General features: G+C 41.0%; 1 protein-coding gene across 3 annotated transcripts in view; it reads right to left on the bottom strand.

The window, feature by feature from the left end:
- SFMBT2 (Scm like with four mbt domains 2) overlaps positions 1–13968 on the bottom strand; it is a 196867-nt gene that overhangs the window by 71973 nt on the left and 110926 nt on the right. For all 3 annotated transcript variants that reach the window (XM_081030161.1, XM_081030160.1, XM_081030162.1), the window contains one exon: positions 2601–2702. In XM_081030161.1, the coding sequence (XP_080886287.1) occupies positions 2601–2702 (102 nt within the window). The remainder of the gene's footprint in view (positions 1–2600; positions 2703–13968) is intronic.

Here is a 13968-nt window from a genome sequence, read left to right as displayed (position 1 = left end):
AGTTTTGTACAAATGTACAACAACCAGAATACACAGTAAAGAACCCTGAAGGCCATTTTAAATAAAAAGTTTTTTAATGGAGGGTGTATGAACTTGAGAGCATTCATTTCAACCCCAAGATTATCATTCAAAGCATAAGTCAATATTTTTGTCTCATATGTCGTTATTGTTTAAATAAATTACTTTAATTGTTATAAAAATAATTAATGTTCATTAAAGAAAAAATATTTCAAGAAAAGATAAAGATATTTCATTATCATAACCATTTTCCATATTCTGTAATACATTGTTGCCACTGTATTTCTCAAATTTTATCAAATCATAAATTTAAGAGAAGCATGACTCAAGTAATTTTAAAACACTTGTCACTGCATTAACAAATCCAGTCTCTTTCAGAAAAGGGAAATTAAAATGGAATTGACTTTTCTTTTTTAAGTATCTTCAACTTTATAAAATTTGGAAATCAATCTGTGACATCCAAAAGGATCATATTCTAAGACCATGCATTGGGGTCATACATTTCATATCACTGTTCTCTGATTGAAAAGTCCTGCTCCAACTTGCTTCTGGGGTACCCCAGGAGTGTGACAGTAGCTATTAAGGACACATCTAATCATACCCCAAATACAGTTGAGACATTCTGCCATGTGAAGTAACATCAAAGAAACTTCTTTGTTTTTACATCCAAGGTCAAATATATCCTTATAATAAGGATATATCCAAGGTCAAATAGATCCTTATAATAAGGACAGAAGAATAAACAGACTCAATTGATTTCTTCATATTAATTGTGTGGCTATTTCTTTGAAAAAGCACATCATCGATCAAGACTCTCCAAAAAAATGCTCAAAGTAGTCTTTTCAGTGAGCTGCCTACAATAGTGAAAGACAAAAGCCGACGGAGATAAACAATCAAGTTTTTCAAATATTTGAAAATCGAAATACAAATTCTTTCTCTCTTCCTCCTGGATCACAAATTTTAAGATAGACCATTTCTCCACAGAAACCAATCACAGTCTGATCAGCACAGCTGATAAATGTCTCCAAAACAGGAAAGCGAATGAAGGGTGACAATTAACGTAAAATCAGAGGTATCCTGTTGAATCATGAAAGCGTCCCTTTTAGCTTAAGAATGATACCCCGAACCACTGCAGTGACCATCTGGTCTACCTTGAGACCACCCTCTTCACATAAATAGTATTTTCATTTTAAAAGTTATATATGCACAGTGAGCCCATGGAAAACTCAGCAACTTGCGTGGCTTTCAAGGGAAAATGATGCACTTCCATTTTCTCTTCAGTGGTTGTGTTGGAAATAAACTGTGTTGAATAATTCACTGGATTTTGATTCCACTTGGAGGGCTGGCCTTTGACCAAACTGGTGAAGTATATCTTCTGTTCACTACCACAGCACTTTGTGAGAAACAAATTCAAAATTCAGTTCCGGTTACATTCCATCAGGTAGCAAGGGTAAGATGACTCCACATCTCCCTTCGATCCCCAAATGCCTGTGGAATTTGTTTTCTAGGAAGAAGGCAACTGTGATAATGCAGCACCCACAAATAAGATCGAAGGTCTGGGTGAAGGGAGATATTTTACTAAGCATTTACACTGTGCCAGGCACTTCATACCTGAGTACTTAGTCACCTCAATGACATGAAGTGGACTGTGTAACACCTACTGTATCAATATATAAACTAAGGTCCTTAGAATATAAGTAATTTATTCAGCTAGTCTTTTTAGCAAAGTTGGGTGGGATTTACCAGCAAAGCCAGTTCTTGAGACTAAAACATTCTGCCCCCAATGAATTAAAACATTAAACATTACTTGAGTGGTCATAAGGAGAGCTGGGTTTGGGTCTACACACTTCCACTTTTAGACTTTTAATGAAGTTCTCCATAAAATGCACGAAAGGCCATTAACTAAAACGGACATTGGCTAGGAGCGCTAAGTTTATTGATTTCCTCCATCTAAAGAAATAAACTTATGGTAAAAACACGTACTTTAGAAGTCACCACAGGTTACTTCATTGAGATTTCTTTGATGGGGAAGGGAAATTATAATCTTAAAAGCCTAACAGACCATAACAAAGATGCCTTCACATGAAAAAGTAATTTCATTTTAAATCCGCAAATCCCAGAAGCATGTTTCCTTTAGTCAATGAAAGCAGATAATGAAAAGAAGTAGAGAGCTGACACCCTGGAGATGGGACCTGGCTTTTCACCATTTCCAGGTATTTTCGAAATATAAATAGATCACACTCACTACGGGTGCAGAGGGAGCAAGTTCACAGCTGCAAACTCAGTTATGCATTGGCACTTTCCTCCAAGTCACTCACGGACACGAGTGTGTACGCTGTACTGTCAGAAGACAAGTGAGATTCACTCCATCCGTTACAAGAGAAGACATCTGGTTAGACGAGCTCTATGCTCCCGGTGATAACGAGAGAGCTTACAATGGTACTGGACAGGAGAGGAGGCAATCGGCCTTAGGTTTACTGGGCATTGCATTGCAACATATCCTGTACGCGCGTATTTCAGCAGAAAAACTTAATCTGATCCACGCTGGAGGCTGAAGTGAAGAACGAGGGAAGGAAACTCACCTTGGTCACTGATGCAGGGCAGAGGTGAAAAGGCTCACTCATATTCACTGTTTCTAGCTTCATCCCAACTGTGAAGAAATGGCTTCGCAAATCTGCATGATCCTGCAGGAAAAAAAGGAGACAGATACTGAAGGCGCCGGTTTTGTCAATTAACTCCCTAACTGTCTGGATTCTGCCGTACCTTGCCCATTTTATTGGGCAGCTGAAATCGGACTGAAATAATGAACCCTCCCCATTTCAAATTTCTAATTATTGCAAGATACTGCAGATTTAATTATTTTCTGCGAGCTAAATCGCCTTTCCAAGAGAGCGGAGGCACCCTTCATGGCCACCGCTTAAATTTACACAAAGCAGAAAATTCACATCACACTGCTTTGATCTTCCCAGCTGAAGCACAGCAGAGTAATAGAGGCAACTAGTCATCTAAAACACAGCGGGAACATCTTCAGAAAACGTGGCCTCTTGCCACTGGAGTTACTTCACAGGGCTTGAGTGAGTACCTTGTGGGTGATACAGCTTGTCCCCGCCTCCCGTGTCTAAGTGCACACAGCTTATCAGTTATTGGTGGCAAGCCGGTGATCTGGGAGATGTGTGCACACAAGGGTCTGCAACAGCCCTGCAGAAGATCAGCACTCGGGTCCTGCTCAATAAAGATTAGCAACGCTCCCCGCCCCACCCTCACGCCCGTGTAATAGGTGTCCGGCAGTTTTATAACCAGCTTACAGCAACCTTATGTGTGTGAGATGGAGCTTTTCTGTCTTCTCAAGAAAACAAATTTCAATATCCACTTCAGCTCTATAGCAATAGATGAAGCTGGCTGGCCTCGGGATACCAGGATTTATCTTGCTGAGATGGAGGTCACCTCATAACTCACAGTCTGTATAAATAGTACTGGATGAATAAATGTATTCGCCGTTTGCCCCTGAGGACAGAAGAACTACAAACAAATCCTGCTATTTCTAACTACCTCAATGGGGTAAGAAGTAGAAAAATATCTGGGGATCATTACTTTTCTTTTATCTGCAAATCTAACGTGGATTTTTAATTAATTCCATGATGCCTTTCTGCATTCAATTCTGAGGCTCGTGCAGAGACTTGCCAGGCTGTGCCTGCTGCTCCCCCACAAGAGCTGGTCAATGAGTCGGTGCACATACGACACAACCCCAGAGAAGAAGAATTGCTTATGCAACTCTCCGCCGCTCCTGCTCTACCAGAGAAGGTACAGAATCTAACTGCCTAGAGAACCACAAAAAACCCTCTCAGGTCTCACGTCGCCACAGCAGTCTGCAAAGGTCTCCATATCCACTGGATGCGCAGTAAGTGTTGGGTCTGGCACAGGCAAACAGTGCCCTGTCTGAGGACGGGGACGATCAGAACGAGAAGGGATGTGGTCAGAGTGCAGTGGCTCAGATGACAGAAAATCACTGAAAGAACTGGCCTGTCCTGAACCTTTATATCAATGAATTCCTTAAGAACTTACATTCAATGCTTTATAAATATTATCTGCATCTGGAAAAGCACAAGGAAATATTCTTAGGTGCCGGCGATGATTTTCATTTCTTATACTGAAAATAAAGTGTTTATTTTTAAAGGTGGCTGGGGAAGATAGGACCGGGAAAGGAATTTTAAAAAGAAACAGCATAGAGAGTTAACGCATTTTAACACACATCAACCAAGGCAGAAAGCCAGAAACCTCAGCTGCTGAGGCAAAAACAGTAAACCAAAAATGACTGACACTGGAATTAAAGACTGAAAGTTAATGTTCCTATGAGACGTCAATGCCCCCCAGTTTCTCACTATCAGTGGGAACTGAGGCACGTGAATGGATTTGGCAGATAAATATTCTTCCCTTTTAAGCATAAAACCCTTAAACTTTTTGAAAGAAAAAAAAGAAATTTTTCTAAAATTGTAATGTAGTAAAACTTAGCCTGAATATACTCAGCAAGTTTAAGCAGTCGTTATTAGATTGTCTGACAAGACAGAAAGGTCCTCAGATACTAATGACACATTTGTAACTCTAATAAATGGCGCAGATGAATGTAATATTTTCACAGACCTTCTCCTCTGCTATCGGTTGCCCCTCCTTACTACCGAGTTCCCTCTGGTTCCTCACAGACTAAGCGTTCTTGAGATGTGGTTCACCCATACAAGGAAACTTGGAATTTCTTCCCGGCTGCCTAGATCACCAGAGCTCTCCTTGTCATTTCCATCTCTCCCCTATTGGTTCTCCTATTGGTTTCTCCTCGTGTCCCCTGTTGGGATGTCCCGACAGCATTCTGGGCTTCTGGTCTACCTTACTCCCCTCTTGATTTCAGCTTGTGTGCCCCATGCTCTGCTCCATATACTTTTGTACCTACTTTTGCTCTCTGAGGAGAATCGGCTTTCTAAGTCGGGTTGACCCATGATCCCAGACCCTTTCTATGTCCCAGGCTCTCAGGTTGACCTTAACCACTGACTTGAAGCCTCTAACCAAGTCTATTCTCTATCTATGCTCCAAGCCCTACGGGAAGGTCTCCCAATCACAATTCCCAATGCTGTGTTGAAATCTGTGGCTCCCAGGAATCCTACACCAATAGTTTTCCTTTAACTGCTGCCTTATTTGATTCAAAGTTGTCTAGTGGGACCTGGCAATGGCTGTCTTTCCTTAGAAATAAAGCATAAAGAATTAGGACAGCAATTGGTTCCTTACGTAACCTTCTCCTTTCAGGGCTGCGGACTCTATTATAAATGCTTGTCATTAATGATTTCAGTGTATTCTGCATCAAATGATCTCTCTAGGTGAAGAGGGGTTCGCTTTGTGCAGCTATCACTCGCTCGCTTCTTCCTTTCCTGGAATATCTGTGTACTTATTTGTCAACCACTGAACATCTTTCTCTCTCTCTCGATCTCTCTGCCCATCCATAAAAAATACCATTCACATCAAAATCATACATGCCCTTACGTAGGATGAAAATAAAATCTTAATGACATTAAGATTTTTAAACACTGAAGTGATTATCGACAATATTTTGTCCTGATGTCTTTAAAATATTTTTAAACAATTTAAAAATAATGCTTAGTGAGCAAAGGCTTCAAAACAAGTTTTCTCTTTCTCAATGAATGCTCAGATTTCCTACGTCTTAAATTATTTCTACAAGGTTTCAACTGCAAGCACACAAATTTCTTACTTGTGGAAATGCATCTGTTTTAGTTCCACACTGTGTGAAAACTCTTAAACTCTCTTATTTAATATATTGAAAAAAGAAGCCAGACATTTTAAGAGGTAGCTGCATCTAAACACAGGTGTTTATAATATATTCTGGTCTCAAATATCCATGTCTATCTAAAATCTCCTATTAAACTTGAACTCCAAATTTCAGAAATGAACTTGGACTAAATCTGCTAGTTCAATGCTTATGTTATTCATGAACGATGATGTCAGAACATTTTTACTACAGAGACAGGATAATATTTTCTAAAAGGGCTTGCCATTGAACACTCTGGCTATCAGACACCTTTAAAAAACACAACAGGTTGCCATGTGCAATACTTTCTAGTCAAAGCCAAACTCTCTCATTTATGTTATGCAGTTCATCCAAGAGAGACCCCAATAAGTATTTATCGAATTAAGCTGACGAAACATAAAAACTGGATGATTTCTTGACATCCACTCCAATTCTGTGTTCTATAATTTATTCAATAAGCATGCATTAGAAACCACTGAGGTACCAACCACATATTAATAGTAGGCTACCAAATGGTGCACAGAACACACACACACACACACACACACAAGCGCGCGCAAGAGCAAATTCCTACATTCATCAGATGGAGAATGAAAAGACAAACCAAGAATAGCTATGGAAGATCCAGGCTTAGAAGAAATGTCAGCATGAATATTTTTACTTACAGCATATAAAAATTATTATCATTCTGATGATGGCAGTCAAAAAATTCATAGGCATGAATCTTAATTTGAAATATGAAAAGCACGTGACTTAGTATGATAAAGAAAAAGATTCGGGGAAGGTGGCACAGTAATTTGGTTAGGGAGACTGGATCTTAAGTACCAACTGAGGCATTTGAGTTTTCTCTAAAAGGCAAAAGGAGTCATTTAGACACTCTAAAAAATAAATCTTTTTTTTTTTATAAGCGAAGAATTCAACATCAGTAAATTTCCAAATAAGCCAATATACAGACTTCCTCAGCTCGTAAGTGTGTGTATCTATGTACATCCATATTAGTATATGAGAGAAGATACAGATTTGTTTTCTTATCAAAAACAAACATAATCACCCTGTTAATGCAGAGTATACACATTCATTTATACCAACACCAGCTAATCATTCTCTATGTAAGAGAGAGAGAGCTGCTGGCCCCTGAAGGTGATTCACAAAACCAATTATCTACTGAGAGATGACGGAAAATTCACTATGGTTTAGAAGATACATTCTGGCCTTTGCAAAAGCTCTAGAGAGTCTCTCACACCTCACAATTACTGGATCAAGAATGATGTTATTCCTGAAATCAGGAGGGATTGCTAAATCTTCAGTACATTTGCAAATGTGCCGGTAGCATTCAAGAAATACTGTTTATTTAAATGTCTGGAGTCAGTGAAGTTGAATACAGAAAAACTCCATTGAAGAAATGCTGGCAACGTTGTTCCCATCGACATTCATAGCTACAACTTTTATTTTTTGCCCTGAAGTAGTTTTATATTGATCAGAAGTAAAATACCATTTATTTCATTGGAGGACTGTTTTACCAGCCTCCCCTTAAAAAAAAAAAATCGCTCTTCAGGGAACCTTATTTTCAGTCCATTGACAATGTACAAGAGATTATGTGTCCATCAACTTCAGTTTTCCACTCAGGCTTCGTCAGTTTTATTCACTCCAGAACCCAAGTAGCTCTCACATTGTCCTACTGAGATACAGTGACTCTGCACTGAGAATAACTTGCTTTGGTATAGAATATCAAGCAAGTAGAAACAATAACAATTAACATACTATAAACACGTGTAAGCCCTTTCCTTGTATTATCATTTTTCCTTCACAAAAGACTATTGGGCAGTACCCCTCTCACAGTGAGGAAATTAAGACACAGAGAAGTAAAGTTACCTAAGCAAAGACTCAGAGCTACTGTAAGGAACCAGGATCAAATCCCAGTGGTCTGACTCTAAGTCATGAATAAATATCAAATTATAGGACACACTGGGAAGCAAAGACCTAAAAGGAGCACTTAAATTGTTTTTATTGCTGATTAGTAACCAAACAAACAAAACCCTTACGACCTACAGGCTCCCCCAATTTTTATTTCCAAGACAGATATTGCCAAGTTAAAAAGTGATAGTTCTTAATACTGCTCACTTTTTTACTTAAAAGCTCCCACTTTTGCTGTTGATTCGTAACACTTTTCAATGGCTTATGAAAAAAGTGTATCAGAGAGAATTCTGACACTAACAACTGCCCACAAAATGTTTTACATAAAGTCAGTCGCCATCTTCATCAGCAATAGACGACTACTTTTCACAGGTTGCGTGTGCCCGTTAAGCAATAAAGACTGAAGAAAAGTGTGTAGCAAAATGCCCATGATGCTTAAGTCAACCTTCAACAATACCTGCTTTCTCATAACGTTATCAGTGTTAATCCAGGCAGGTTAATCTGAGAAACGCAGTGAATCTAGAAAATGTTCCTGGCTGCAAAGGCCACGTTAAGTGTCAATCTGTGGGTCGTACTGTAAATACTGTGTTAAGCATTAATGCATGTGAATGAAAAGTGGATGATGTGACACTGAGAGGCTTGAGATTGAATTAGAAAATGACTAACGAGTGATAAATACGAAGTATAACGCTGGCAAAGAAGTTGGGACAAACCACGATCTATTTGGTCATTTTGGCTTTACAGTCTAGCTCATGTCTCACTTTGTTTCACTGATGAAACAGGTAGAGAAGATGAGACCATCTCAGAGTACACACTGGTCACCTACTGCTTTAGAAATTAGCCTCTGATGAAATGTTTGCCTTTGAAGGCATTGCCATGGCTGGAAGAAGGCACCAGCTGATTCTGGAAGAATCAAACATAGTTATTAAAGAAACACTACTGCACAAAGCTGCCTTAGTCATCCATGAGTAAGCACCAACTGAAACTTGACAGTGACAAAGCTTCGGGGGAAAAACCGGAGTTCTTTATAAAAGAGACAAAGGGCTATGAGCATTCATTTACAGGAGATGAAGAGTATTACTGATTGAAAGACAAAAGAAAGACAGGAAAAACCAAAGAACATTCAGTCATTGTAGGTTCAGCTCTCTCCCACATGCCTACTTGAGCGTAACTCCCCTCTCTCCATCTACTTTAGGGGCTTGAAAGAACTGTACATTGTACTCTGATAACTTAGTATGTGACTATCACGGACTCCCAAAATGCTTCCTGTCATCCCTGCTTCATTAGATAAATACACCTCACACGATCTCAAAATATGAAGAATGTGGCACAGGGGAGCGTGAGTTCAAACTAATTAACACAACACAATGAAAATGGCCTCGGTGGGGATTTTAATGGAAGATGAGCAGCAAATCATTCTGTGTGGAAACCAAAGTCTTCGCCTGAGTCCCACAACCAAACGCTACAGGAATTTCCCTTCGGGGGTGGCAATCTGAGCGTCACTCTTTCATTCTTTGGCTCTTTCCTTTTGCTTATGTTGTTATGAAATAAAATGGACAACAAACAGATATGCAATGCAGCCCTCCTCCACATTTTTTTTTAAAGTACCAAACTCATTTACTGTGTCATAGTTACACGAAGGTATGGCCAGTATAATTTTGTCAGTTCCCAACATGCCAGTTTTGGGTCCCCAGGGGACTCCAATGTTGAATCTTTTCAAAGGCCTCAATTAATTTGCATAATTTCTAAGAATAGGTTTCAGTGAAGTGAAAGGAAGGTTTTAATTAGTATTACATTCAAATTGATATATAATGAACTATACTTTAATTCCTTTATCTCTATCAGCATAATACGTCATGCTAAAAACCAGATCCAGTGCAATTCATCACAGTTTTCTTCTTTTTATTTTATCAGGGATCTAGCGCTCATATGTTCATTAGAAAATTACTCTCATATTAGTTTCATCTAAAATTGGACATTAGGATGCCAGCATTTATTAAGGCAACATCATTAGTACATTTCAATTCCGCTGTACTGAATTAAATTTAGCCAATGAAACATTTATAACAAAAAATGCAATAAAAAATCTGTAAGCTAAACACTCATAAGCATTTCCATTTTTTACTTATAGCCAAAAATAGCAGTTTTATCTACTAGTTGTGCATTAAATCAAGTTCAAAAAATAGTAAGGAGGAAATGTAGTGCCATATACTTCACCCTGAATCAGAAAGGTTTATTACATGGCAATTATAGTCGGCCTGTTTCACAGGAAATCCAAAAACTGGTACATTAGGTAGTTTGAAAGAAAATAGAGGTGCTGAGAATATCTTTCATTGATTAACATTTAGCACCATAACAGCAGGTGTGAGCAGCAAGAAATGCCACCCTGCAGTGCCACTGTGGGAAAAAACCACAAGGCTGATTTGTGTGTTTCGGTAAACAGTGGTTACACTGTCTTTTTTCACCCTTAATTCTCTCCCAATAAGTGAGAGCACCTTCTGGTGTTTCCACAGCAACGCCCTAGACCATCTCAGTGCTGCTGGCTGAAGAACTTGGGGGCCACTCGGTGGGTCACCTTTCCTCCCAGTCTCACACCCCACTGACAGAATGTGGTGGACAGAATCATAGCTGCCTGCCCCTTCTGCTGAGAGCCCCAAATGCAACTAAACTGTTGTCATGGAAATATGACCAACAGCCCTACATCCACTCATGTAGATACCAGTCTTCACAGAAAGAAGGAAGAGCTGGTGAAGGAAGAGCAAACCTTCCCCACAAAGCAGGCTGACTGGGTTCTCACCTTCGCAGATTTGGACAGCGGCTACTGGGACACAGGAAGCTGATACCCTCCCAACCGTGTTCTGTCACAGTGGGGAGGATTCCAAACTGGAAAGTGCCCACTGCCAACCAGCCTGGCACAGATCTAAGAACAGTTCAGGTCTCAAGTGCCTTCCTCAAACCTTGCTGTCCTTGCTTCAACCGGTCCACCTGTTTCCAGGTGAGAGGATTCATCCACCTCACCTGAGTTTCTCCACCTCGGCACTGCTGGCATGTGGGGGCCAGAGAATTTGAATGCGGGACGTGTCCTGTGCATTGTAGGATGTTTATGGCCGCATCTTTGACCTCTCCCTACTAGATGCCAGTAGCACCCCCTAGCTATGACCATCAAAGCCTCCAGACATTGCCCAACGTCCCCTGAGGGGCAAGTTCAATCCAATTGAGAACCATGTGCTCAAAACACTGGCAGACCTTCTATCAAAAGCAAATGAGTAATGAGTCAGTCAGCATTTGCCAGTTCCTACACTTCCTTGGTAGGCAGTACTTCACACTCTCAGGATTCATTCTCTGGTTCTTTTTTACAATAATACTTGGCTCAGCCTTGAAATATCCTAGTTTACTTCCAAAAACTGTACAAAGCAATGGGGGAAAAATAACCTTGACCTTGGCATTCAGATAGACTTGCGTTTGGGTCCTGGTTCCAGCACAGGCTCTCTATGAGGTAGGAAGGACAGTAACTTCTCTGGGCCTTGGGTTCCTCGAGTGTACAGTAAGACTAGTACTGCCCACCACCCCAGCTGACGGTGAGAATGACAGGGCTACGTTATTCTCCGTTATGCAGAGTCCCCAGTCCAACGTCTCATCCTGCCCGTGCTCAGGAATTAGAAGCGATCATCAGTGCTACTGGAGCAACGGTCCACAGGAGAGTGAGGTGGGAGTTCGTGTGAATTACCTATGGCTTCGTTGGCATGTTCATTTTGTTTTTGTTTCTGTTTTTACTCTGTGCCCCTGTATGCTATTCTCAAGGGTCTGGAAGGGTTAATATATATGCCAAAGATATTCCAAAGGTGTGTAACTCATGACACGAGAACAAGGACTTACGTCAGCTATGCCTCGCTCGTTATACCCTCAATGAGGGACCTGCCGCCTCCAGGAATCACTGGGTGCTCAAGAAACCATTGAGGTCCAGTGGATTGGATGAATTTGTGCAAAACGGCAAGTGAAGTGACCAAATTTCCCAAGCTACCTTGTCAGCTGGAGGTATGTGTGCCATGCATGCACGTGTTTACTTTCAGAAAAGACTAGATCTTAGGGAAAAATTGATTCCTGTCAGGGTCTAGACGTGGCACGGGCAACTGCAAGAGTGCCATGATGTACTAGTTAGGCGAGAGTTTATCTGACTTGTTGACGCTGGTCCTTCTCATTATAAATGGGGCTGGAGACAAAACTAGAAGCAGATTTTAACCTTACCCTTGACTTTCACTCCATCAAGACAAGAAAACTCAGTGTAGAATGGCTCTCCATGGACGTGAAAAGAGAAAACACAGGACTAAAGGGTCCCCGTGCTTTTATTTACATGCCAACTACACACACCCCCTCAGGTGCCTTTTCCGGGGCAGCAGGGAGTACACTGCAAGTCGGGGTTCAGTAACACAGAAGCATTGGTGTGCTGAAGCCTATCACACATGGTCCTCGTTTTCCATTAGCTCTTAAAGCGCTGGAGACCTAAAGGACTTAATTTCTCTTTACATCCGTTTCCCTACTTAGATTCTGTGATTTGCAAACTCCTGTCCAGGAAAGGTACCGTGGAGATTAAAGAATGAGCTAACCCCCAAACGATCTGTGTGTGTTTTTAGGGGGCAAAACCCGCCTCCCACCAATTTTATAGTGGTTTACTATCACATCCTCCAATGAAGAATTATAATCAAGTTTTAATGATTCTCATTAATGAAGACTAGCATAGAAAAATCTGTAAAAACTAAAATATGATGCCACAATCACTTTGAAATGTTTCTGTTTTGTAAAGAAGAGATTCACGCCCCCCGCCCCATATCCCAACACCAATTACACTAAGTTCATGCTAGTATAATCTTGCCTTCCATGGCACTACAGCAACTGGTGAGAGCCAGAATAATCAGCGGCTCCCAGAAGCCATTTGGGAATGAGAGCTCACAGACCAGATAACCAGAAGTTGACTACATTGTTCCATTCTTCACGTTTAGAATTCAAAGCGAGTTGCTGTCTAGCAGACTTTAGAATTCAAAGCGAGTTGCTGTCTAGCAGACGGCAGGCAGCAGTGTTCAGGCCCCTGAGATCAAGCCACTGTTAGAACAAACTCTTTATATGTTGGGGCTTTGCGATTTTTATAGCTACGTTTGTTGTTTGACCAAAGTCGCCCTCTTTAGTGCGTCTCTTATAAGATTTTCTCCAAGGCTCATCGACACGAGATCCACCCCTTCCCCCCGGTCCTCTTTCAGTTATGTAATTCATGGGCTTCGATTCCAGAGCCCAGAACACACAAAGAACAACCACAGACAAGCTCTCTCCCTCTCCCTTCTATAAGGCGCGAAGGCCAGATATTCATTCCATAAGCTCAACTTCTCCGTGATTTCTCGTCCCAGAGAGAGACTGTGTCACGAACCTCTCCCAGTCTTTAAAGACACGAGGACGGCACTGGAGGGACCAAGGCCCTACCCTTGCAGAGCCTATGCTTTGCAGGCCTAGGTGTGTGGCGAGGTCTGGGCCACGGCATAGAAAACTCAGAAGGTACGTCAGCAATGCTGACAGGATCACAGGCTGATAAGAAAACGACCTACCATCTCAGGAGGCAGCCTGTCTTTAAAAGAACCCTTAGAGTCCAACTTGATGAGAAGGAAATATCAATCACGTGCCACACCAACAGTGACTGATCAATGATTTGGTATCAGATACACTGGCAGGTGGAACTGACCAGGAATGTCAGGCCAAAAAAATTAAGTTCTGTCCTTACATAGGGAGCCTAAAGCAAATCTGAGAGAATGTAAGTATCCTACCTGAAGGCCAAACTTAGCTACGAATTTTTTTTATTGTTGCTGCATTTAGCTGCTGAACAAGAGAAAAAGAAACCGGTCACCATGGAAACCGCAACTTCACAATCTATCGTGAGAGAACAGCTCGTTTCCTTTCTTACCCCTTTGGCTGTACCAGATGGAATGAGAAAGAAAAGCCCTTCTCTCTTTGCCACATGTGACATTCTCTCTCTGGCCTTCCACTGAGGTCTCAGATGCGAAAATACAGAAGAGATTCCCTCCTAAGGGTTAAAGCTACCATCACACTGACAGGTACATAATTCCAAGCCGAAAAAAACTAAAGAAATAACAAGACATGGAATCTTCAGGGTATAACGAGCCCTGCCTGAACACTCTTCACAGGGAAGAAATACGTGCCCAGAATGCCCATCTTTCTTTAACTTTGTT

Source organism: Rhinolophus hipposideros (assembly GCF_964194185.1).
Source record: "Rhinolophus hipposideros genome assembly, chromosome: 1".
Lineage (NCBI taxonomy): Eukaryota > Metazoa > Chordata > Mammalia > Chiroptera > Rhinolophidae > Rhinolophus > Rhinolophus hipposideros.
The sequence above is the reverse complement of the archived record's forward strand: the minus strand, read 5'-3'. Positions and strand labels throughout refer to the sequence as shown.